General features: G+C 39.6%; 1 protein-coding gene across 1 annotated transcript in view; it reads left to right on the top strand.

Annotated features, from left to right (window-relative positions):
- The window catches only part of ICA1L (islet cell autoantigen 1 like), a 94,741-nt gene that overhangs the window by 39,592 nt on the left and 31,361 nt on the right, over positions 1–23,788 (top strand). The window contains exons 5-11 of the mRNA XM_025404607.1: positions 2,271–2,343; positions 6,861–6,984; positions 8,412–8,610; positions 10,721–10,846; positions 11,943–12,041; positions 13,126–13,208; positions 16,165–16,208. Coding sequence (XP_025260392.1) covers positions 2,271–2,343; positions 6,861–6,984; positions 8,412–8,610; positions 10,721–10,846; positions 11,943–12,041; positions 13,126–13,208; positions 16,165–16,208 — 748 coding nt within the window. The remainder of the gene's footprint in view (positions 1–2,270; positions 2,344–6,860; positions 6,985–8,411; positions 8,611–10,720; positions 10,847–11,942; positions 12,042–13,125; positions 13,209–16,164; positions 16,209–23,788) is intronic.

The following is a 23,788-nucleotide window of genomic DNA, read 5'->3' as shown; positions in this document are numbered from 1 at the left end:
CATCTTAGTAGAACTATCTTTTCTGTATTCTTTTTTTTTTTTGAGATGGACTCTTGCTCTGTTGCCCAGGCTGGAGTGCGGTGGCATGATCTCAGCTCACAGCAACCTCCGCCTCCAGGGTTGTTCAAGCAATTCTCTTGCCTCAGCTTCCCAAAGAGCTGGGATTACAGGAGCCTGCCACCATGGCTGGCTAATTTTTGTATTTTTAGTAGAGACAGGGTTTCACCATGCTGGGCAGGCTGGTCTCTAACTCTCGAACTCAGGCGATCCACCCACCTCGGCCTCCCTCCCAAAGTGCTGGGATTACAGGCAGGAGCCGTGAGATACCGTGCCCATTCTTTTTTTTTTTTTTTTTTTTTTTGAGACAGAGTCTCGCTCTGTCACCCAGGCTGGAGTGCGGTGGCTGGATCTCTGCTCACTGCAAGCTCCGCCTCCTGGGTTTACGCCATTCTCCTGCCTCAGCCTCCCGAGTAGCTGGGACTACAGGCGCCCGCCACCTCGCCCGGCTAGTTTTTTGTATTTTTTTTTTAGTAGAGACGGGGTTTCGCCGTGTTAGCCAGGATGGTCTCGATCTCCTGACCTCGTGATCCGCCCGTCTCGGCCTCCCAAAGTGCTGGGATTACAGGCTTGAGCCACCGCGCCCGGCCCAGTCTTTTGTATTCTTTTCTAATCTTCTTCCATATGCATTTAAAACAGATTTTACAATTGCCAAATCCAGATACCAAATGCACTTCAAACATGTCTAAAGTCATAAGGAAAATCGATGCCTGCTCCTCCTTTTACGATTTTCGTGTTTATTATCTACCTTCTTTAGGCTTGATCAAACATCAAAATAATAATAAAAACTGCTCCAGAGATAGAATGTTCAGGCTTCTTGATGGTATTAGGCATCTGAAAAATCAAAGGGTTAGGGCTTAGTATTATATACCAGTACCAAGGTCTTTTTGAACTAAGTCACATAAAAATTCTTTAGTGTAGCTGGGTGCGGTGGCTCACGCCTGTAATCCCAGCACTTTGGGAGGCCTAGGCGGGTGGATCATGAGGTCAGGAGATCGAAACCATCCTGGCGAACACGGCGAAAACCCATCTCTACTAAAAATACAAAAAAATTAGCCGGGCATGGTGGTGGGCGCCTGTAGTCTCAGCTTCTCAGGAGGCTGAGGCAGGAGAATGGTGTGAACCCGGGAGGCAACGGAGCTTGCAGTGAGCGGAGATCGCGCCACTGCACTCCAGCCTGGGAGACACAGCGAGACTCCATCTCAAAAAAAAAAAAAAAAAAAAAAAAAAAAAAAAATTAATCCCAGCACTTTGGGAGGCTGAGGCAGGTGGATCACCTGAGGTCAGGAGTTCAAGACCAGCCTGGCCAAGATGGTGAAACCCTGTCTCTACTAAAAATACAAAAATTAGCCGGGCATGGTAACAGGCACCTGTAATCCCAGCTACTGAGGAGGCTGAGGCAGAAGAATTGCTTGAACCCAGGTGGCAGAGGTTGCAGTGAGCCGAGATTGCACCACTGAACTCCAGCCTGGGCGACAGAGTGAGACTCCACCTCAAAAAAAAAAAAAAAAAATCCTCATTGTAGCTATACTCTAAAACTTACGCTGGCTTGTTTATCTGGGAACACCTACATGTATTAATTCATTGAAGATTTATGTCACGTATATAGTGTGGCCTCATCTCAAATTTTCATGTGCTTAATTTTGAAATGAGAGTCTACTGGATATTTCCTTTTCTGTTAGCAATTAGCAGCAGTAGTAATGAAAGAATTAATATCTATAGAAAATTCTTTAAAAAAATCTAAAAATAATTTATATTTGATGTTATAATACGTTATTTAATTTTTATAGTAAATTCACTAATCTGTTTTGCTTAGACCAGTATGGAAGAAAAGCCAGACTCGGAGTTAACACTTTGTAAGTTTATCTACACTCTGTTCATCTGTGGTTGGCAATATTTGATGCAGTTTATATTAGATTTATGTTTTTGTTATTTAGATTGTTTGGAGCTGAGATGAGGACAAATTCGTCACTTTTAATTTTTTGTTTGCTCCCATATATTTCTTATCATTTTTTCCAGCTCTCATGGGGGAATGTGCTTTCTACATAGGAAGTAAAACCAAAACTAAAGCACACGTCATAGCCAAGGAAAATAGACATAATGTTTTTAAAACAGACATAATACTTATAAGAAAATGTTATGCTTTTGGAGTGCTTATAACATATGTTTGTTTATAGTTCTTTAAATTGTCCTAATAAAATTTATATCTCAAGGTTTTTCACTCCGTTCAAGAGACATGCACTGAACTTCTGAAGATAGTCGAGAAATACCAGCTAAGACTCAATGGTATGAAATCCTAGATATCTATCTGATAATTCCCATTTAAAATAAATATTAGCATTTTTTAAAATGAAAGATTTAATGTAGTAGTAGAACAATTTTGTGAATAGCATCTTATGGCAGAATATGAATATTTACAGTGACCTGTTCTCAAAGGCGCCCCAGTATTCTCTCTTTTCTCCTCAGTTAATCAAATCCTCTAACCCAGATTTATGTTTTGCTGATATTCTTTTTTTTCTTTGAGACAGGGTCTTTCTCTATCACCCAGGCTGGAGTGCAGCGGTGCGATCACAGCTCACTATAGTCTCCACCACCTGGGCTCAAGTGATCCTCCCGCCTCAGCCTACCAAGTAGCTGGGATACCTGGCTAATTTTTGTACGTTTTGGTAGACACAGGATCTCACTATGCTGCCCAGACTGGTTTCAAATTCCTGGTCTCAAGTGATCCTCCTGCCTCGACCTCCCAAAGTGCTGGGATTACAGGTGTGAGTCACCATGCCTGGGCCTGCCCAGCATCTGAAATGGATTTGTTTCCATCACTTAAACCTCTCTTTCTTGACTCCCACTTGCCCTTGCAATTAAATTTAATTCCTCTGCTGCTGTTTACAGAAAAACATGATGTAATTGTCTGTATGCATGGTCTCTGTTCCTTTCCTTCCACTTTCTCTTGTACTCACTCCAGTCAAGTTTTCATCCGCATCACTCCACCAAATTTCTCTTGTCAAGGTCGTGATTAACCAACTCCTATCTAAATCTGGCTTATCACATTATTTAACACAGTTGATTATTTCCTATTCCTTGATACACTTTCTTCACTTGGCTTTCCGGATTTTCCTCCTCCTGGTCACTCTTTCTTGGCATCCTGCCTTTGCTGATTCTCTTCTCTCCTGGACCTGTTCGGGTTAAAACTCAATCTTTGGATCACTTCTCCTTTTTTAATTACCATGGGCCTGCTGGACATGGCGACCTCTCTAATCACACCTCCTAAAACTTTCTCCCCTTTAGCCGTATTAATACCTTACATAGTAGGCATATCTGCATAGTGGAATCCCTAACTTCCTTTGTGTATTTGGTCAAATGTCATCTTTTTAAATGAGGCCCTCCCTGAACTGCATATCTAAAATGCAATACTCTCTGCCCTCAGAGGGTACAAAAAATACAGTACAATACAATGCAATGCAATGCAATACTCTTTTCTCTCAAAACTCCCTGTCCAGTTAACAATATTCAACATTCTATATATTTTGTCCATTGTTTTTCTTCCCACCACTAGAATATGCCCTCTCTAAGGGCAGACTTTTTTTTTTTTTTTTGAGGCGGAGTCTCACTCTGTCGCCCAGGCTGGAGTTCAGTGGCGCAATCTCAGCTCACTGCAACCTCTGCCTCCCGGGTTCAAGCAGTGCTCTGCCCCAGCCTCCCAAGTAGCTGGGATTATAGGCACTCACCAGCACGCCCGGCTAATTTTTGTATTTTTAGTAGAGTTTGGGTTTCACCATCTTAGCCAGGTTGGTCTTGAACTCCTATCCTTGTGATCCACCCGCCTTGGCCTCCCAAAGTGCTGGGATTACTGGCGTGAGTCACTGCACCCGGCCAGGACAGAATTTTTCTGTTATATTTCTGTGTCTACAGTCTAGAAACAAAGGTCTAGCATGTAGTCAGTACTTGATAAATATTTGATTTCAATGAATCAATAATTTTTCTCATGTAGCTACGTAAATTAATCTGATCACTTTATAATCAGATCTTATATATTGTCCCATTAAAGAAAGAAATCCAATAAAGCATGATTATTCAAGTATTTTTTTGACTACCTGCCATGTGCTTTTCCCAAGGAAATAGTTGGAGAAACAACTTTTGTAACAAAAAGAGAGACAATATAAGTAGTATGTAATTGAGTTCAGAATAATGATATAGACATAACTGAATTCCTAGGAGTGAAAAATAACCATGGATTAGAGTAATTGGTAAAGGCAACTCCATAGACAGGAATTGAGGTAAAACTTAAAGGATTTATAGAAGTTGAACATGTAGAGAAGAGACTTGGAGTTTAAAGAGCTTAAAGAATGAGAACAGCCTGCATGGACAGAAGAGTTTGTCATTGAAACTAATGGGAGGATAAAGGAACAAAGGAAATTTGGGGTCAGATTACTAATGACCTTATATATTTTACCAAGCAGTAAAAGGCCATCACAATCACTGGACCAAGTGAGTCCTGTCTTAGAAATGAAAATGTGAAGAAAATCAGCAAGTTTATATACCCTGAAATCACTAGATCTTTTAGCACTCTGGTAGAGCATTTCAGGATAAGGAAGAGATATACATATATAGATTTAATTGTGTATTTTCGCTTCAAGATTGTGTATAAATACGTGATTTCTTGAAGACAATTGTATTAATACATCTGTTGGGAGTAACATTAGACAAATGCAGTAGGTTAGTCCAGCACCATAAAGTTATGGGAATCTCTTGACTGCGGGGAGAACACGTCAGGGAGGGGTCTCTGTAGATTTTGGCAGGCAGGTCTCAACATAGAAGCAGCAAAGATTCAGCCTCACTGACTGCCCTTTCTGCAATGATAAAGGTAAGCTTCAGTGATCATTTATGTTCAGTTGATAGTTGATAGTTCATAATGAAGTATTCCAAGTATTCAAAGTGCTTTCTGAACCACTATACCCAAATGAATATTTCCTAGTAGGTTTTTTGTTTTGTTTTGTTTTTGAGGTGGAGTCTCGCTCTGTCACCCAGGCTGGAGTGTAGTGGCATGATCTATGCTCACTGCAAGCTCTACCTCCCAGGTTCATGCCATTCTCCTGCCTCAGCCTCTCGAGTAGCTGGGGCTACAGGCGCCTGCCACCATGCCTGGCTAATTTTTTGTATTTTTAATAGAGATGGGGTTTCACCATGTTAGCCAGGATGGTCTCGATCTCCTGACCTCGTGATCCACGCGCCTCGGCCTCCCAAAGTGCTGGGATTACAGGTGTGAACCACTGTGCCCAGCCCTAGTAATTTTCATTGAGGTATATTTTATGAAGTTCTGATTCAAAGGAAATGTGTAAACTGTACATCAGCATTAAATTAGCGTGACTCCCCAAACCGCATCTGCTCTGTATCAGGTCGGTTGTTCATGGTTTTATTAGAGATGAGACTACAGACTGTGTAGACACCTTCCTCATTACACCATTGTGCTCTCCTTGGGTCACTCTTACAGGCATGGCGGCGGGGACAGGGGGAGTGGGGAGGCAGCATGAGGAGGCCTGAGTTCTGTTGCTGCCCCACAAATAGCCAGGCATTTACCTTTCAGTTTTAACTTTGATTTTCTATGAAGTAGGATGAAATTAGGCATGACATTTGTTGTTGTTTATGTACTTTAAGCTTATAATTGGAGTGCAGTGGGTTTTCTCCCCTTATTAGTCTTATTGTGGTTACAGGATCAGCTTACACTAGATCAGTATTTCTTAAATTGTGGTGAAGGACTTTTTTTTTGTTGCATGGTTTACTTTCAATCTGTTGTAAACTGATACCTTTGTAAAATTCAATAAAAATGAATTTTTAGCTGAGCACTGTGACTCGTGCCTGTAATTCCAGTGCTTTGGGAGGCCAAGGTGGGAAGACGGCTTGAGGCTAGAAGTTTGAGACCAGCATGGGCAACATAGTGAGACCCTGCCTCTAAAATAATTTTTTAAAAATTAGCCAAGCACTCATGCCTGTAGTCTAAGCTACTCAGGAGGCTGAGGCAGGAGGATCACTTGAGCCCAGGAATTCGAGGTTGCAGTGAGCTATGATCAAGCCACTGCACTCCAGGCTGGGCATCAGAGCAAGATCCCATCTTTTAAAAAAATAACTTTTAGAAAAATGAAATAAAATGCGTGAAAAATGTATTATAAGCTCACTTTATTAGATTTGACAAATATAAAATGCTCAAAGTCTCTACACAGTTATTCTCAGTTTCCTTCCTTCTTTGCTTGTCACAGCTTGGTAACAGAGGATTCTGGACCGATACTGGTCCATGGCCCACACTTTGAGCAGCAGTGCACTAGATGACAGTTTTTAGGGTTGCTGGAGCAGAACTGTGGACATCTGTGGGTCTGGGATACCAATCATAGGAAACTGAAGCCAGGATGGAGTCAAGAATGAATTAACAAGTTTAAATAGGAAACACTTTGTAAGAGGCAATTATCCTAAAATACATCTCTGCACATTTGAAAATGCATCATTTATGGCTTTGTTTTGTAGTTTTGAGAGATTTTTGTCACTAAAAATCAGTCCTTCTCAAAGCGAGGTCCATGGATTCACTGTGTCGAAACCATCTGGAGTGCTGATAAGAAGCCAGATTCCCTAGACCTATGGAAAGTAGAGTCTCTGGAAATGGAGCCCAGGAATTGCATTTAAAAAATAAGTCTCTCTTCTTCTTCCCCCAAGTAAATCTTGTATAGAAAGTTATTGCTGTGAGAATTGTAGTTGTGTATATGTTTTAAACAAATGATGAAAGGAAACAATTAACTACACTGTAATTTTTTTCCTAGTTATATCAGAGGAAGAAAATGAGCTAGGGCTCTTTTTAAAGTTTCAAGCGGAACGGGATGCAACTCAAGCTGGCAAAATGATGGACGCCACTGGCAAGGCACTTTGTTCTTCAGCCAAGCAAAGGTTTACCATGGTCGTTCATTATCTTGAATCTGTAGTCAATCTGACAGTTTTGACATATGTACTTAAATTTGCATATTTGTAAAGGTCACTGTTCATTCTAATAAAGGGTTAAAGAGAAATATACCACAGTTATATGTTTTGACACCTAATTCTTAATTACTAATTTTGTATTCAGAATAATTATTTAATGATTGATGTTCTTTTATTTCCCCTAAAATCAGACAAGTGTCAGTTATATTTCTCAACTGGTTTAATGTAACAGTCACAGAATGACTAACATCTTAAAAATGTGTATTTCCAATTTCACTTTTTGATACCATACTATAAATACAGTGGTACTTTTTAATTAGAAGAATTTTTTCTTCTTAATTACATAGTTTCCAGTTATTATTTCAGTTTCTAATATAATGATACCTACTGCAAAGAATCTCCTATAATTACTAAACCGAGCCCAAATCTTTAGCATTTAAGAAGAATAAAACAGTCCTTATCAGACCTATAATGATGGTATCCAATTTATATAGCTTTATTCTGAAACATCACGTCAGTGCAGAAGTCTGTCTTGAAGGAAGTGACATGGAGGTACTAAGTACAGGGCCCTCCAATGGCCACTAAGCAAAAAGGAGGAATTGGATTTAATTTGTGTTTCTTAAATACTTGTTATCTTGTCCTCATCCTCAGCTGCTAAGAACTCCATACTCATTAGTTCTCCTAGCATCTCATCTGCTCTTCCAAACCCAGGTTTTCCCTGAACTTGTCAAATGAAAGTCTTTCTGTTAATTGGATTATGCTTTATGAATGCAGGTTCTCTGTTCCTCTTAGAACTGTTTTCTAAATGGCACATTTACTTCTCAGGTTATTTATACATGGAATAACATCCAGAGTATTGCAAAATGACATATTTCCTAAAGTAATACTGGGGGAGGTTTAGACACTTTTTTTTTTTTTTTTTTTTTGAGGTGGAGTTTCACTCTGTTGCCCAGGCTGGAGTGCAGTGGTGCCATCTCGGCTTGCTGCAACCTCCACCTCCCGGGTTCAAGTGATTCTCCTGCCTCAGCCTCCCGAGTAGCTGGGATTACAGGCACCCGCCCACCATTCCCGGCTAATCTTTTGCATTTAGTAGAGACAGGGTTTCGCCATGTTGGCCAGGCTGGTCGCAAACTCCTGACCTCAGGTGATCTGCCCGCCTTGGCCTCCCAGAGTGTTGGGATTACAGGCATGAGCCACCGCTCCCGGCCAACACATATTTATTGATAATTCAGAGTTGGCTATATGATCCTTATTTGCTTTCAAAATCTCAGGGAACTTAATAAATTTTTACTTGTAGATTCATCTTGTTAGCAAATATGCTTCGTCATTGGTTTAAACTTTGTTTTGTTTTACTTATGATGTGTTCAACCCTCTGATTTTTACCTCTCTGCCATTAGATTGGCCCTGTGTACTCCTCTGTATCGTCTGAAACAAGAAGTAGCAACATTCAGCCAAAGGGCGGTATCTGATACCTTGATGACAATTAATCGGATGGAGCAGGCGCGCACAGAATACAGAGGAGCTCTGCTGTGGATGAAAGATGTATCCCAAGAGCTGGACCCAGACACCTTAAAGCAAATGGAAAAGTTTAGAAAAGTATGAAAATGTATCCTTTTCCTTTTCTTGGTGTATGAAATATGGAACTGCCACAGAATAATTAAGATAATAAAATTTCAGGTGTTTGTTGAGAAATATATGTTTCATTATACATTCTTGGTTGCTTGGAGACTGTAGTTGAAGTACAAAAGTTTATCACACTTTTATTTTTACTCCTGGAGTGGCATCTTCACACCGTCTACCTTTTTTATTAACTTTTTTATCTGTTTCATGATAGATCTAAATTACTTCTTAAATGTGCTTGCTTGAACTTTTGAGATTTGTTGCAGAAGAAAATAGTTTATTACAGAGGGACAAAAGTAATTTAAGTAAAAACTCATGTAAAATGATTGTTAATTATAAGAAAATATGAAGGTTATCAAAATTTTTATTCTGTCTCAATACAAAGTTTGGCCACAGACTTCATAAGCAACTATGTATGAACATATGTTTTTGCTAAATAAACTCCTTATTATAAATTATAACCTCACATTGTATGATACATAAATAACAAAATTCATTTTATCATTCATTTCATAAATAGAGACCCCATAATAAAAATAATAATATTTAATTCTGACGGAGCCATGACTCTGGGCCAGATGTTAAGTGGTTTGCCTCATTGATTACACACAACAGCCCTATGAAGTAGGTGAATACATGGCCTCAGGCCACAACAACCTCGTATTCCATCCCTTTTACATCCTTTGACAGAATACAGTCCAAGGGAGTGATTGAACAACATTGTGAATGCGCTAAATGCCACTTAATTGAACACTTTAAAATTGCTAATTGTATGTTATGCAACTTTCACCTCAATTTTTAAAAGAAGAATAATGTATTAGTCTATTTTCATGCTGCTGATAAAGACATACCCGAGACTGGAAAGATATTTAATGGACTTACAGTTCCATGTGGCTGGGGAGGCCTCACAATCATGGTAGAAGGCAAGGAAGAGCAAGTCACGTCTTACATGGATGGTGGCAGGCAAAAAGAGCTTGTACAGGGAAACTCCCCCCTTTAAAACTATCAGATCTTGTGAGACTTACTATCACAAGAACAACATGGGAAAGACCTGCCCCCATGATTCAATTATCTCTCACTGGGTCCCTCCCATAACATGTGGGAATTCAAGATCTTGGCAGGGACACAGTCAAACCACATCAAATACAATCCAAGTCCCTATCTGGACCCTAAAAACCCTGCATGGCCTGATCCCTGGTCCCTCCACAACCACATGTTGTACTTGCTTCCTACACTCCAGGAAGAATGTGCTCCAGGAAGAATTTGCTGCTTGTTCTTCTAACATGATAAGGTCTTCACCCCCTACCACTCTCAGAACCTTTGTCCTTGCTTGTCCCTAGTTCTGGAATGCTCTCCCCAGGGTCTTAGCGTAGTCTGCTCATCATCTTTCTGTCCCAGTTCAAACATCATGCATGATCTCACCAGGGACTTTCATGTCATCAGTCATTCATTTCTGTTTACTTATTTGCTACTTTTGCAACTATATATTTATTTACTTCTTTTTTTCGTGTGCCTTCCTACCCAAGGATGGTGGGGAAGAACATTGTTTTGTTCACCACAGTATCTCAGAGCCTAGAACATTGCCTTGCATATAATAGGTACCTTATATTTGTTGAATGAATATATTAAAAAGTTGAGTATTCACACTACCTGATGGCATGACTCACCATTTATTCAAGAAATACAATAGGCCTCTACTGGAATTTATAAATATCTGCATGATTCAGAAATATTATTAATATTTCTCAGTGCTTTAACGAGGTCCCCTTTCCATTTATTCTTCTGCTCTTAGCTAAGTGCTATCTATGAATAGTTTTAAATGTTTCTTTTTATTTGGAATAGTTTTTTAAAAACGATTTGCTTTCCATCTATTATCTCATACTTTCTCAGCATAAAGATATCTTCTGGAAAGAATCTCCTACAATTACTAACAGTAGCCAAAATCGTCATCATTACTCATGAAATATTAATGATACAGGGAAAAGGAATTAGTCTTTATTATAATTTATTTCTGAAACTATTTATTATGAACCTTGTACTATATTTATACTGTATATCTGTAATAAAAATTAGCATTTTATTGCAGGTACAGATGCAAGTGAGAAATAGCAAAGCTTCTTTTGACAAGTTAAAGATGGATGTTTGTCAGAAAGTGGATTTACTTGGAGCTAGTCGCTGCAATATGCTATCTCATTCGCTCACTACCTACCAGGTACCCACCTCCATGGTCAGTATGTCCTTGCAGTAAAGATGAGTGGTGAGATTCCTTTTTAAAAGTTGTCTAGAGGGTGCAAAAAACTATGTGTGATTAGATTCCTTTGAATAGCAGTGTTGGGCTTAGAAACCAAAGTTTTCTAATTCTATGTTCTTTTCATTCTGCCAAGTTGCCATCCTGTATCACTTTAACCTCAGAAGTCTCACTTGTGCTTATATTACCACAAATCACATATAAATAACACACAATGAATAAGTTAGATATTAATAAGCAGTTATTGATTTTTACATATATTTTTAAATGGAAAAAATTGAATAAACTGTACTTACATAAGAAAAGAGTAATAAACTACAGGAAATGGACATTAACTCCTGCTTTTAGGGAGTCTGCCTATTTCAGTTCAGTACTGTGGGATTCAGGAATGGAGAAAGGATGCACTTGAAAATAACTGTGTGTGATATCTGTTTAGCATCTTGCCTGAAACACAACAGCTATGAGTTCAATTCTCCTTTATTCTCTCCATTCATCCTCCTCACTTTAGTCAGGAACCCTGAAGCAGCGAGGAAAATTTCCAATTACTTGAGTTAGCTTGAGAACACATTTTTTGGCAAATCTCTCTTGAACTCTAGATGAAAGGCCAGATTTAGTGGTAATGTAATTTTTAGTGGTAAATGTAATTTTTCTCCAATTAAAAAGTTTTATATATTCCCATTAACATAAAGATTACACATGTGTCCCTCCTTTAACAGAGACTGGTATTTTTGTGCTTTTAACATTTCTCTTTTTGATATCTCAGATGTTCTAATCCCTAAGTTTTCATTCTCTTAGCTGCAGTTACTCTCTAGGTGGCTCCAGTGTGCATTCCTGTGCTATTTATACAGATCACACCCACACGTGCAGACAAAGATGCCAATTCTTATGCACAATCACTATTTGCAGTGCTTTATGGTTCCGAAAACTTGGAAAATTGAATTTAGTTCCTGCTGCTTCTTATTTGGCAACTGTTCATCTACTAAACTAGTAAGGAAATATAGCACTTAAAAAATCATGGAGGTGAAGGAGAACTGTAGTGTCACCTTTTCTTTTTTTGCAGAGAACACTGCTTGGATTCTGGGAGAAAACAGCTCGAATGATGTCCCAAATTCATGAAGCCTGTATTGGCTTTCATCCATATGATTTTGTAGCTCTCAAGGTACATTGCGTTCCATGTTCTCTTGTTTAGATGTATTACACTTCATTTAGGTGATAACATTGAAACCTTTTTTTTTTTTTTTTTTTTACCAAGGTTAATTTAAAATTTACAAAACATTGAGAAACATTCTCCTTCAGCCAAGGGCCAGTATTTTCCTAATTGCAAATGCTGCCAGCAACACTGAAATACATAGGAATACTGCTGGCAGGCTCAAGATATTAGTAGGACAGGGAAAAAGAGGGAGACAGTAAAAAGAGAATTTAAATGCAAAGGAGATAAGAAAAGGCTATGGAAAGGAAAAACTTAAGAGGAACAAGTGATGGAAAGTGGTCATGTGTTCTCAAAAATGAACAGATTACCTACCTGACGATATTAGAAGTTACAGAAAAACTTTGTTTTACTTTTACACTGATGTCATGGATATAGTTCATGATACCAACATTATGCTAGGTTTCAGTACCTTTTAACTTACCATTCATTCTGCCTTATTTTCAGTAAAGCTTGAAAGTGTTGCTGGCTGGTTTGTTCAAGCTGGATGTGGTATTTGTGATAGGCTCATATCTTGCATATTTCTGGGGTTTAGGATGAACATAAAGTCATGTTCTGATACGGCATCTTCCAGCCCCAAAGATGCCCTTGAATTAGGTTGTTTTTTGTTTTGTTTTATTTTGACTTTTTATGTAATAAATGTGTCGCTGTATGGCATACTGTGTATTTAGGCAAATTTTATATCCAATTTCTGCTCAGAATCAAAATTGAAAATCTTTAGCTGTATTTAGAGCATTGTGATACAGACTAGCAACACAGTTTAAGTGTTCTTTAGGCCTATTACTAAGTCGTTAAACTAATCTGTGGCTACCCCACATCACAGTATGTGCAGTTTGCACAGGCAGCCAGGAGAAACAAGTATATGAAGCTCAGTAGCTCAGTTCAGCTTACAATAGCATACATGTCCTATATCTTTCACTCTCTAGTTCGGAACTTCCTATTTCATATGGTTCTTTAGAATTTATATTCTCATTTTCTTTGTAGAGAGGAAGAAACAGTCTTTCTATTTACTTAACATTGACTTTCTTATTCTTAGCAACTACAAGACACTCCAAGCAAGCTTACTGAAGACAATAAATATGAACAAATAGGCGGTTTTCTTACTGAACAGCTCAATAAGTAAGCAGGCATAAGTCATCTGTGTCATGTTATAGAAGTCCTGGATACCATCATATGATACATGTGGAAAGAATTGTTTCTTCTCTTACTGAATATTTATTTCTATGTCATTTTTCCAATCAACACTAAACATTTGTGTCATAGTCTGTTTTGCTATAACAGAATACCTGAGACAGGGAAATTTATAAAGTAAAAAAGTTTAGCTCATGGTTCTGCAGGCTGGGGAGTTCAAGGGCATGGCCCTGGTTTCTGGTGAGAGCTTTAGTGCTGCTTTATAACATGGCAGAAAAGGTCAAAGGGGAAGCAGACCTGTGTGAAGAGGCAAAATCAAGGGGCGTGCTGGCTGTATAACAACCCATTCAGAAGCATTCCTGAGAGAACTAATCCAATCTCATGAGAGTAAGAACTCACTCATTACCATGAAAAAGGCACTAAACCATTCATGACGGATCTGCCCCCATGACCCAAACACCTCTTACTAGGTCTCCACCTCCCAATACTCCCACACTGAGATTGGGGTCAGATTTCAACAAGAGTTTTGATGAGGAGAAATTCAAACCTTAGCAATTTGTTTTGAAACCATATATATGTATGTGTGTATATAGATATATATATTTCCATTTTTTTCTTAATATCCAGATCCTACACAAATTTTTTACATTTTTTAACATAGCAGACAAAGGACATGACAGGAGTATCAAACTGATTGGGGTCATTAAGAGTCTGTCATTTGGGATACTGAGCCTTGTATTAAGAGCCACAAGTACTTCTAGTGACTCTTGAAATGGGCAGCTAGAGAGAAGAAAGGGACATGTACCAGCATCTGTGAAATAAACTACGAGAAATCTATTTCCAGAATAACATACATAGGACTGGGACTGGTTACCTGAAAATATGGGCTGTTGCCATGTACATCCTTCATGTCCCCTGTTTCCCTTTTGTTATATTGTCCCTTTGTTTTTCTTTCAAAGCTGCTATTTAATTCTCATTTTAACCAGATTCAGTATATTAATGAACTCAGAAATAAGGGCCAGTGATAAACCATATATTGTTGAGTAGAAGGTGATCATGAGAGAGTGGTTTGTTATAAAGCCCAACGCGCCTTGGAGTTTGCCTCTTGGCATGTGTCCACTTCCCCTTTGACCTTCTCTACCATGTTATGATGCAGCACTAAAGCCCTTGTCAGAAGCCGGGGCCATGATCTTTAACTTTAACAACCTGCAGAACTAAATCAACCTCTTTTCTTTATAAATTACTCAGTCTCAGGTATTCTGTTATAGTAACACAAAATGAACTAAGACACAAATGTAACATAAGACATTTTCCCATCTTCTCTATGAGGAAATCCAAACCAATTTTTTTTGCTAACTTGAATGTATAAATGTTTTAAGATAAACATTGATCAAATGTCTAGTTATAAATTAAATTTGTGAATTTATATATTGACTTTTGACTTTTTTTTTTTTTTTTTGGACAATGTCTCACTCTTTTTGTCCAGGCTGGAGTTCCGTGGCACAATCTCAGCTCACTGCAACCTCCCCCTCCCAGGTTCAAGCGATTCTCCTGCCTCAGCCTCCCAAGTAGCTGGGATTACAGGCATGCACTACTAAGCCCAGCTAATTTCTGTATTTTTTAGTAGAGATGGACTTTCACCATGTTGGCCAGGCTGGTCTCGAACTCCTGACCTCAAGTGATCTGCCCACTTCAGCCTCCCAAAGTGCTGGGATTACAGGAGTAAGCCACCACGCCTGGCCTAAATTGACATTTAAAATCATATGTTACATGAACTATGTTAATTTAGTAAAATTTTTCCATTCTCACATTTCACAAGAGTTTTATTCAAAATCCTCTCATGTATCTTTAGCATTATGAGAGCTACTTTTCAAGTTAATTAGTAGATAGCCAAGCTCTTCACTTCTCTTCCATCCAAGTTCTTTAAAAAAAACATAATACTGTTAGGGAAAATTTCATTTCAGGTCATGAGTATTTATTTGCTCTGTAGGTTTATTTGTGTAGTATTTACAAGTAAATACCGTATAGATTTTTAAGTATCTTTAAAGATTTATTAAAAACAACTTTCAATACTAGCAACTGTGAGGTGATGCCCCAGGTGTAGTGAGTATGTCTGTGTTCAATTTATTTTTCTTTCTTTTTTTTTTTTTTTTTTGTTTTTAGACAGAGTCTTGCCCTGTCACCCAGGCAAGAGTGCAGTGGCACGATCTCGGCTCACTGCAACCTCCACCCCCCAGGTTAAAGCAATTCTCCTGCCTCAGCCTCCTGAGTAGCTGGGATTACAGGCACGCACCACCACACCTGGCTAATTTTTGTATTTTTAGTAGAGACAGGGTTTCACCATGTTGGTCAGGCTGGTCTCGAACTCTTAACCTCGTGATCCGCCCGTCTCAGCCTCCCAAAGTGCTGGGATTACAGGCGTGAGCCACTGTGCCCGGCCCAATTACTTTGTCTTAACTTTTTCTTTATTATATCAGATAGATGCTATAAATACCCAAAATTAGTGTTGATTGAGGATATTTTAGGCTGATGTGTCTTGCAAACATCACTTAGTTGTTCAAAATAGGGTACTACATCTTTTCTAGAGTTCTTCATTCCCTTGATTTAGTTCACAAGTGTTCTTAAAACCTTTCAAGGCTTGAAAATGAAACTTCTTATTCTATGACTTTGATGGTGAAGGTTCTTGAAGATTGAGTACTGAGCGTGATGCCTGGTGCTTTGTAGATACTCAGTAAATGTTTATGGATGGAATAAGGGGTGAAATGTCTGTATAGATCTATAAAAGAAGTAGGAAATTCACCAGATGTAGATTTTAGGGGATCTAGTGGACAATTTTATGTATTCTGAGTAGAAAATTCTTTTTAACCATATAAAACTGTTTGGGGAATATAATTCACAAGTGTATTATAACAAAAAATCTACATTTTTTTTGTTTTTACTTCAGGCTAGTTTTGTCTGATGAGGAAGCAAGCTGTGAGAGAGAACAAGGTAAGATGGTAAATTTATGACTTTGAAATGGTCACATTTTAAATGTCAAAATAGTTTATCACAGCCTTTTTTTTTTTTTTTTTTTTTTTTTGAGACAGAGTCTCGCTCTGTCCCCCAGGCTGGAGTGCAGTGGCTCGATCTTGGCTCACTGCAAGCTCTGCCTCCCTGATTCACACCATTCTCCTGCCTCAGCCTCCCAAGTAGCTGGGACTACAGGCACCCACCACCACGCCCGGCTAATTTTTTTTGTATTCATAGTAGAGACAGGGTTTCACCGGGGTAGCCAGGATGGTCTAGATCCCCTGACCTTGTGATCTGCCTGCCTCGGCCTCCCAAAGTGCTGGGATTACAGGTGTGAGCCACCGTGCCCGGCCTCTGTCAGCTTTTGTTTTGTCTGGGCAAGTCTTTGTTTCTCCTTCATTTTTGAAGGATATTTTAGCTGGATATACTATTCTTGGGTGAAAGTTTTTTTCCTTCAGCAGTTTAAATGTCATGCCACTTTCTCCTGGCCTATAAGGTTTCCACTGAAAAGTCTGCTGCCAGACATTTTGGAGCTTTATTGTATGTGATTTGTTGCTTTTCTTTTGCTGCTTTTGGGATCTTTTCTTTATCCTTGACCTTTGGGATTTGATTACTAAATGCCTTGAGGTAGTCTTCTTTGGGTTAAATCAGCTTGGTATTCTATAACCTTCTTGTACTTGGATAGTGATATCTTTCTCTAGGTTTGGGAAGTTCTCTGTTATTACCCCCTTTGAATAAACTTTCTACCCCATCTCCTTCTCTACCTCCTCTTTAAGGCCAATAACTTATATTTTCCCTTCTGAGGCTGTCTTCTCGATCCTGTAGGCATGCTTCATTGTTTTTTATTCTTTTTTCGTTTTTGTTTTTTGAGACAGAATTTGAATCTGTTGCCCAGACTCGAGTGCAGTGGCACAATCTTGGCACACTGCAACCTCTGCCTCCCAGGTTCAAATGATTCTCCTGCCTCAGGTGCCTGCCACCACGCCCAATTGTTTTTTTTTTTTTTTTTTTTTTTTGAGATAGAGTTTTGCTCTTGTTGCCCAGGCTGGAGTGCAATGGCACAATCTCAGCTCACGGCAACCTCTGCCTCCTAGGTTCAAACGATTCTCCCCTGCCTCAGCCTCCCAAATAACTGGGATTACAGACATGTACCACCATGCCTGGTTAATTTTGTATTTTTAGTAGAGACAGGGTTTCTCCATGCTGCCCAGGCTAGTCTTGAACTCCTGACCTCAGGTGATCCACCCACCTGGCCTCTCAAAGTACTGGGATTACAGGCATGAGGCACTGCACCTGGCCTATTCTCTTTTCTTTTGTCTTCTCTGACTGTATTTTCAGATAACGTGTCTTCAAACTCACCGATTCTTTCTTCTGCTTGATCAATACTCCTGTTGACTCTGATGCATTCTTCACTATATCAGTTGAATTTTTCAACTCTGGAATTTCTGCTTGATTTTTAAAAGTTATTTTAATCTGTTTGTTAAGTTTACCTGATAGGATTCTGAGTTCCTTTTCTGTGTTATCTTGAATTTCATTGAGCTTCCTCAAAACAGCTATTTTGAATTCTCTCTCTGAAAGGTCACATATCTCTGTCACTTCAGGATTGGTCACTAGTACACTATTTAGTTTGTTTGGTGAGGTCATGCTTTCCTGTATGGTCTTGATGCTTGTGGATATCTGTCGATGTCTGGGCATTGAAGAGTTACATATTTATTAGTCTTTGTAGTCTGGGCTTGTTTGTACCTGTCCTTCTTGGGAAAGTTTTCCAAGTATTCAAAGAGCACTGAGTTGTTATCATCTAAATCTTTGGTCATGATAGCTGTATCTGCATTGGGGGTGGGGCACCCCAAGCCCAGTAAAGCTGTGGCTCTTGCAGAATTGTAGAGATACTGCCTTGGTGGTCTTGGGTAAGATCTGGGAGAATTCCCTGTATTACCAGGCAGAGACTCTTGTTCTTTTCCCTTACTTTCCCCCAGACACGTGGAGTTTCTCCAAAGCCAGCAAAATACTGGGTCTCACCCTGGGCCCCCAGTTACCACTGCTTGGCTACTGCCAATATTCACTCAAGGTCCAAGGGCTCTACCATCAGCAGGAAGCAAATCCAGCCTGGCTTGTGTCCTTCCCTTCAGGGCGGCAAGCTACTCCCCAGCCTACAGCAGATACCAGAATGCCATCTGGGAGCCAGGGCCTAGAGTCAGGAACCTTAGGAATCTGCTTGGTTCTCAATTCTACACCACCTGAGCTGACACCCAAGCTGTAAGACAAAATCCTTCCCACTCTTCCCTCCTTTCCCTCATGGGGAAGGAGTCTCTCCCTGCAGCAGGTACTGCCTGGCTATCGCTGATATTCACCCAAGGCCCAAAGGCTCTTCAGTCAACTTGTGGTGAATGCTGCCACGTTTAGGACTCTCCCTTCAAGGCAGTGGGCCCCCCTTTAGCCCAGGGCAGGTCCAGAAATGCCATCCAGAAGCCAAGGGCTAGAACTGAGGACCCCAGGTGACTTCTTGGTTCTCTGCCCCACTGTGGCCAAGCTGGTGCCCAAGCTGCAATAAAAAGTTCCTTTTACTTTTTCCTCTCCTTACCTCAAGCAGAGGAAGTCTGTCCCTGTGGGCACCATAGCTTGGAATGCACTGGGTCACACCTGAAGCCAGCACAGCCCTGGGTCTTACCCAAGTCCCATGGTGAGTACTACCTGGGTGCTGCTGATGTTTATTCAGGACCCAGGTTCTCTTAGTCATCAGGTGATAAATCCTTCCAGGACTGGGTCCTTCCCTTTAAGGCAGTGCATTCCCTTCTGGCACCGGGTATGTCTAAAAATGTGATCTGGGAGCTAGGGCGTGGAATGAGGGCCTTGGGACTCTACCTTCTCCCCTATCCTACTGTGGCTGAGCTGGTATCCAAGTTGCAAGACAAAGTCCCCTTTACTCTCCTTTCTCCTCGCCTCAAGCGGAAAGGAGTTTCTCCTGGAGCTGTGAGCTGCACTGCCTGGGATTGGAGGAGGGGTGATGTAAGCACTTCCTTGGCTGGCTGGCTGGCTCATATCTCACTAGGTCACATGTCCCCTAACTCCACTGGCTCCAAGCCCAGCACAGCACCAGGACTTGCCCGGGAATTGCAGTGCTTGTGGCCTAGACTGCCTTTCAAGTTTATTTAGAACCCCACAGTGCTTTAGCTTGCCATGGTGGGGCTTGCTGGAACTCAGATTCTGACCAGTGGGATGGGTGGTTCCCCTCTGGCTGGGGCTGGTCTAACTGCCCCCTCTGTGAGTACTGGCTGAATTCTGCCCCATGTTGCTTTCAGCTGTGGCAGGCATCACTGAGTTCTAATGCAAAGTCCCACAATCACTGCACTCTCCCTCCCACAAGCATAGATTCTCTCTCCACACCATGTGGCCGCTGCCAACAGATGGTGGAATGGTGGTGTTGGCAATTCAACACTGTCTTTCCTATCTTCTTCAGTGCCTCTTTCAGTGATATGTGGTTAAAACCAGGTACTGTGATCTCTCACCCAATGTTTAGTTGTTATGAAGGTTCTTTCTTGTATGGATAATTGTTCAATTTGGTGTTCCTGTGAGGTATAGAGGGGAAATGATGGCTGGAGAGTTCTATTAAGCCAGCTTGCACTGCCTTCTCTCCCCAAAGATAGGTGCTTTAAAATGCAAAAGTCCAGTTTATAGGATTGCATGATTAAGTTTTGAGTTTTCCCTCATACTGAAATTTGTGTTGTTTTTAAAAAATAAATACATGTTACATATACAGTCACAATACATTTGAACCACGGTGGTAAAGAAGAGTACAGGCTTTGGAAACAGAAAAATCTGAGTTTGGATCCTGGCTTTTTAAAACATATCATTTATGGCTCTCTCAGTTGTGTCATCTGAAATAGGAGTTATTTATGCCTATCTTACCAGGGACATTAGGGATAGAGGTAATATTGACAAACTCCATAGCACATAGTAAGTGACTAATAAATAAAAGAAAGAATATTTAATTTATTTTTTTTTTTGAGACAGAGTCTCACTCCTGTCAGCCACGTTGGAGTGCAGTGGTACAGTCATGGCTCACTACAACCTTGACTTCCCGGGTTCAGGTGATCCTCCCACCTCAGTCTCCCGAGTAGCTGGGACTATAGGTGTGTGCTACCTTGCCCAGCTATTTTTTTGTATTTTTTTTTTGGAGACTGAGTTTTGCCATGTTGCCCAGGCTGATCTCGAACCTCTGGGCTCAAAGCAATCTGCCCACCTCAGCCTCCCCAAGTGCTGGAATTTACAGGTGTGAGCCACAGTGCCCGGCCGAGGTATTTTCAAGTACACACATAAATAGATTATACTGATAAAAGAAACAATGTAAGAGACCATTGTAATCATGAACTCGTATACCTAACCTAGCTTCAAAATATATGTTCAAAAGGTTAGCTAATTGCATTTGCATATGATCCTATATCCCACAAATACAGAACATTTTTTAAGTCACAAAGGAAATATAACGAACATTGCTGTAGTCTCAACATCTATTCATGCTATTATTTTATATTTTAAATTTTGCCATGTCAGTAGTTATCTCCCCTTTTAAATTTCAGATATTCATTTGTTCCTTCTCTTTTTTTCTTGATTAATCTTGCCAATGGTTTATTATTATTATTCTTTTAGCCAACCAACTTTTGACTTTGTTAATCCTCTCTGTTGAATCTTTATTTTCGGTTTTATAAATTTTAGTTCCTATATTTATTATTTTCTTCTCTTTACTTTGATATTTTTCTTTCTGGTTTGTTGTTGTTGTTGTTGTCTTGCTTTGTTGCCAAGGCTGGTCTTGAACTCCTGGCCTCAAGTGATCTCCTGCCTCAGCCTGCTCAAGTGCTGGGATTACAGATGTGAGCCACCATGCCCAGCCATCTTTCTTTCTTTAAGGCTGTATTTCCCTCAAAATTTTAATTTTCCTATATCTTACAAGTTTTCTTTTAAAACAGCTTTATCAAGATATACTTTATATATTATGAAACTCACTCATTTAAAGTGTATAATTCAGTGATTTTTAATTTATTACTGAGTGGCACTACCATTTCCATTGATCAATTTTAGAACATTTTCATTCCCTCAGTAAGCTCTCTTATGCCCATTTGCAATAATCCCTGTTCCCACCCCTAGCTAACCACTACTCTACTTTTTCTCTGTATGAATTTGTGTTTTCTGGACATTTATAAATAGAATCATCCAATATGTGGTCTTCTCATGTCTAGCTTCTTTCACTTCATTTAATGCTTTTGGGGTTCATCCATGATGGGGCCTGTATCAGGAGTTCCTTCCTTTTTATTAATGAATCCGTTGTATGAAGATCCATAAATTTTGATATATAGTATTTTCATTATCATTCAATTTCAGTTATTTAAAAATTTTCATTCCACCTTCCATGACCCATGGCCGTGAGTGATTTGATTTGGAAGTGTGTTTCTGAAATTGCCAAATTATGGAAATAGAAAAATTTTTGTTGTTGATTTTAACCAAGTTGCATCATGGTTAGAGAATGTGTTCTTATGACACTGATTCTTTGAATTATTGGAACTTTTTCTTTATGGAATAACAAGTAGTCAAATTTTGTAAATGTTTCATATTTCTTGAGAAGAATGTATACTCAAACTGTTGAATGCAGGAGCCTATTTATATCTGTTAAATCAAGATTGTTATTTGTGATGCTCTATGTCTTTTATATCTTTACTAATTTTTGTTTGCTTGTTGAGAAATGTGTTTTAAAATCTTCCACTGTTAAACTAGATTTTCAACTTTGTCCTGGAGTCTTTTACTTGATGTATTTTGAGGATCTGGGGGTAGGGGGCATTAGAAATGTTTGTTTCTTGGTGCCACAAATAAATAGCATTTGAACATAAATTTAATTTTCTTAGACAATTTTTACTTTTTGTAGAAAGGGTGCTCATTGCAGATGGAACAATGGTGAGAGCACACCTGAACAAAGGAAGGAAGCAATTTTTATCCCTTATGCAGCTTGTCCCTGCTACTGTGTCCTGTCTCCATTGGCTGGAGCCAGACCTCACAATCTAAACTGAACCCGATTGGCTAACGGTTTAAAATTTTTCTAAATAGGTAAAGGCAAGGGAGAATAAAGGAAAAGAGGAAGTTGCTTATGCTAAATAGGGAAGGGGCAAAGGCTGTGAGCTGGAATGTGCCTATGAGCATGCCCAGCACAAATATCTTGGGTAAGGTACAAGGATATAGAATGTACTACGTGTCTATGAGCATGTCTGACAGCTACATTAGGGCTTAACAAAGAGTTATTAGCACAATGCAAGGAGGCTTGAAGGAAGTTAAAGAAACTATTATTTTTAACACTTATGATTTTTTTTTTTTTTTTAACGAGAAGGGAAACTTTGAAAAGGAAACTTTTTTCTTTCTACAGGGGTATATACAAGTTTAGAATTTTTATATCTTTTTGGTGAATTAATTTTTTATTGTTATACAGTGACCCTTTCTGGCTTTAATAATACTTTTTGGGGCCAGGTGTGGTGGTGCATGCCTGTAATCCCAGCGCTTTGGGAGGCTGAGGCAGGCAGATAGCCTGTACCCAGGAGTTCGAGACCAACATGGTGAAACCCTGTCTCTACAAAAAATAGCCAGGTGTGGTGGCGTGCACCTGTAGTCCCAGCTACTCCAGAAGCGGAGGGGGGACGATCAGTTGAGTGTGGGTAGGTAGAGGCCGCAGTGAGCCAAGATTGCTCCACTGCACTCCAGTGTGTTCCACAGAGTACAACCTGTCTCGCAATAATAATATAATGAATTTTTGGCTTAAAGTCTCCTTTATGTTAGTAGAGCATAACTAGCTTTCTTTGATTAAATAATATTCTCTTAGTATCCCTTTTCCATTCAGTCTTCCCATGTCTTTTTTTTTTTTTTTCCTTTTTTTTTTTGAGATGGTGTCTTGCTCTGTTGCCCAGGCTAGAGTGCAGTGGCGCAATCTCAGCTCACTGCAACCTCTGCCTCTGGGGTTCAAGTGATTCTCCTGCTTCAGCCTCCTGAGTAGCTGGGATTACAGGCAGTCATCACCACACCCAGCTAATTTTTGTGTTTTTAGTAGTGATGGGGTTTCGCCATGTTGGCCAGGCTGGTCTTGAACTCCTGATCTCAGGTGATCTGCCTACTTCGGACTTCCAAAGTGCTGGGACTACAGGTGTGAGCCACCATGCTTAGCCCTCCTTCTAACTGAGATACGTCTCATAAACAAGGTTTAGTTGGATTTTTTTAAAAAGCCCAGTATGTCACCTTGTCATTCTTTTAACTGGCGAGTTTAGTCCATTTATGTTTATTGTCACTATATTTGGACCTGTATTTTCTGTTTTCCATTTGTTTTGTCCTTCCAATCCCATTATTTTGTCTCCTGTTTTGATTCATTTTGAACTATTTGAGGTTTTTTTTTCATTTGCTTTAAAAGTTTTCTTTATCTTCCCCCACCCCCGCCATTTACTAATTTGAAAGTTATCCATTTTATTTCCATTTCTGATTTTTCTAATTTTCTACAAATTAGAACATCATTCTTGTTTTATAAAGAAATACTG

This window comes from Theropithecus gelada, chromosome 12 (assembly GCF_003255815.1).
Source record: "Theropithecus gelada isolate Dixy chromosome 12, Tgel_1.0, whole genome shotgun sequence".
Lineage (NCBI taxonomy): Eukaryota > Metazoa > Chordata > Mammalia > Primates > Cercopithecidae > Theropithecus > Theropithecus gelada.
Note: the sequence above shows the minus strand (reverse complement) of the source record. Positions and strands in the feature narration are given on the sequence as shown.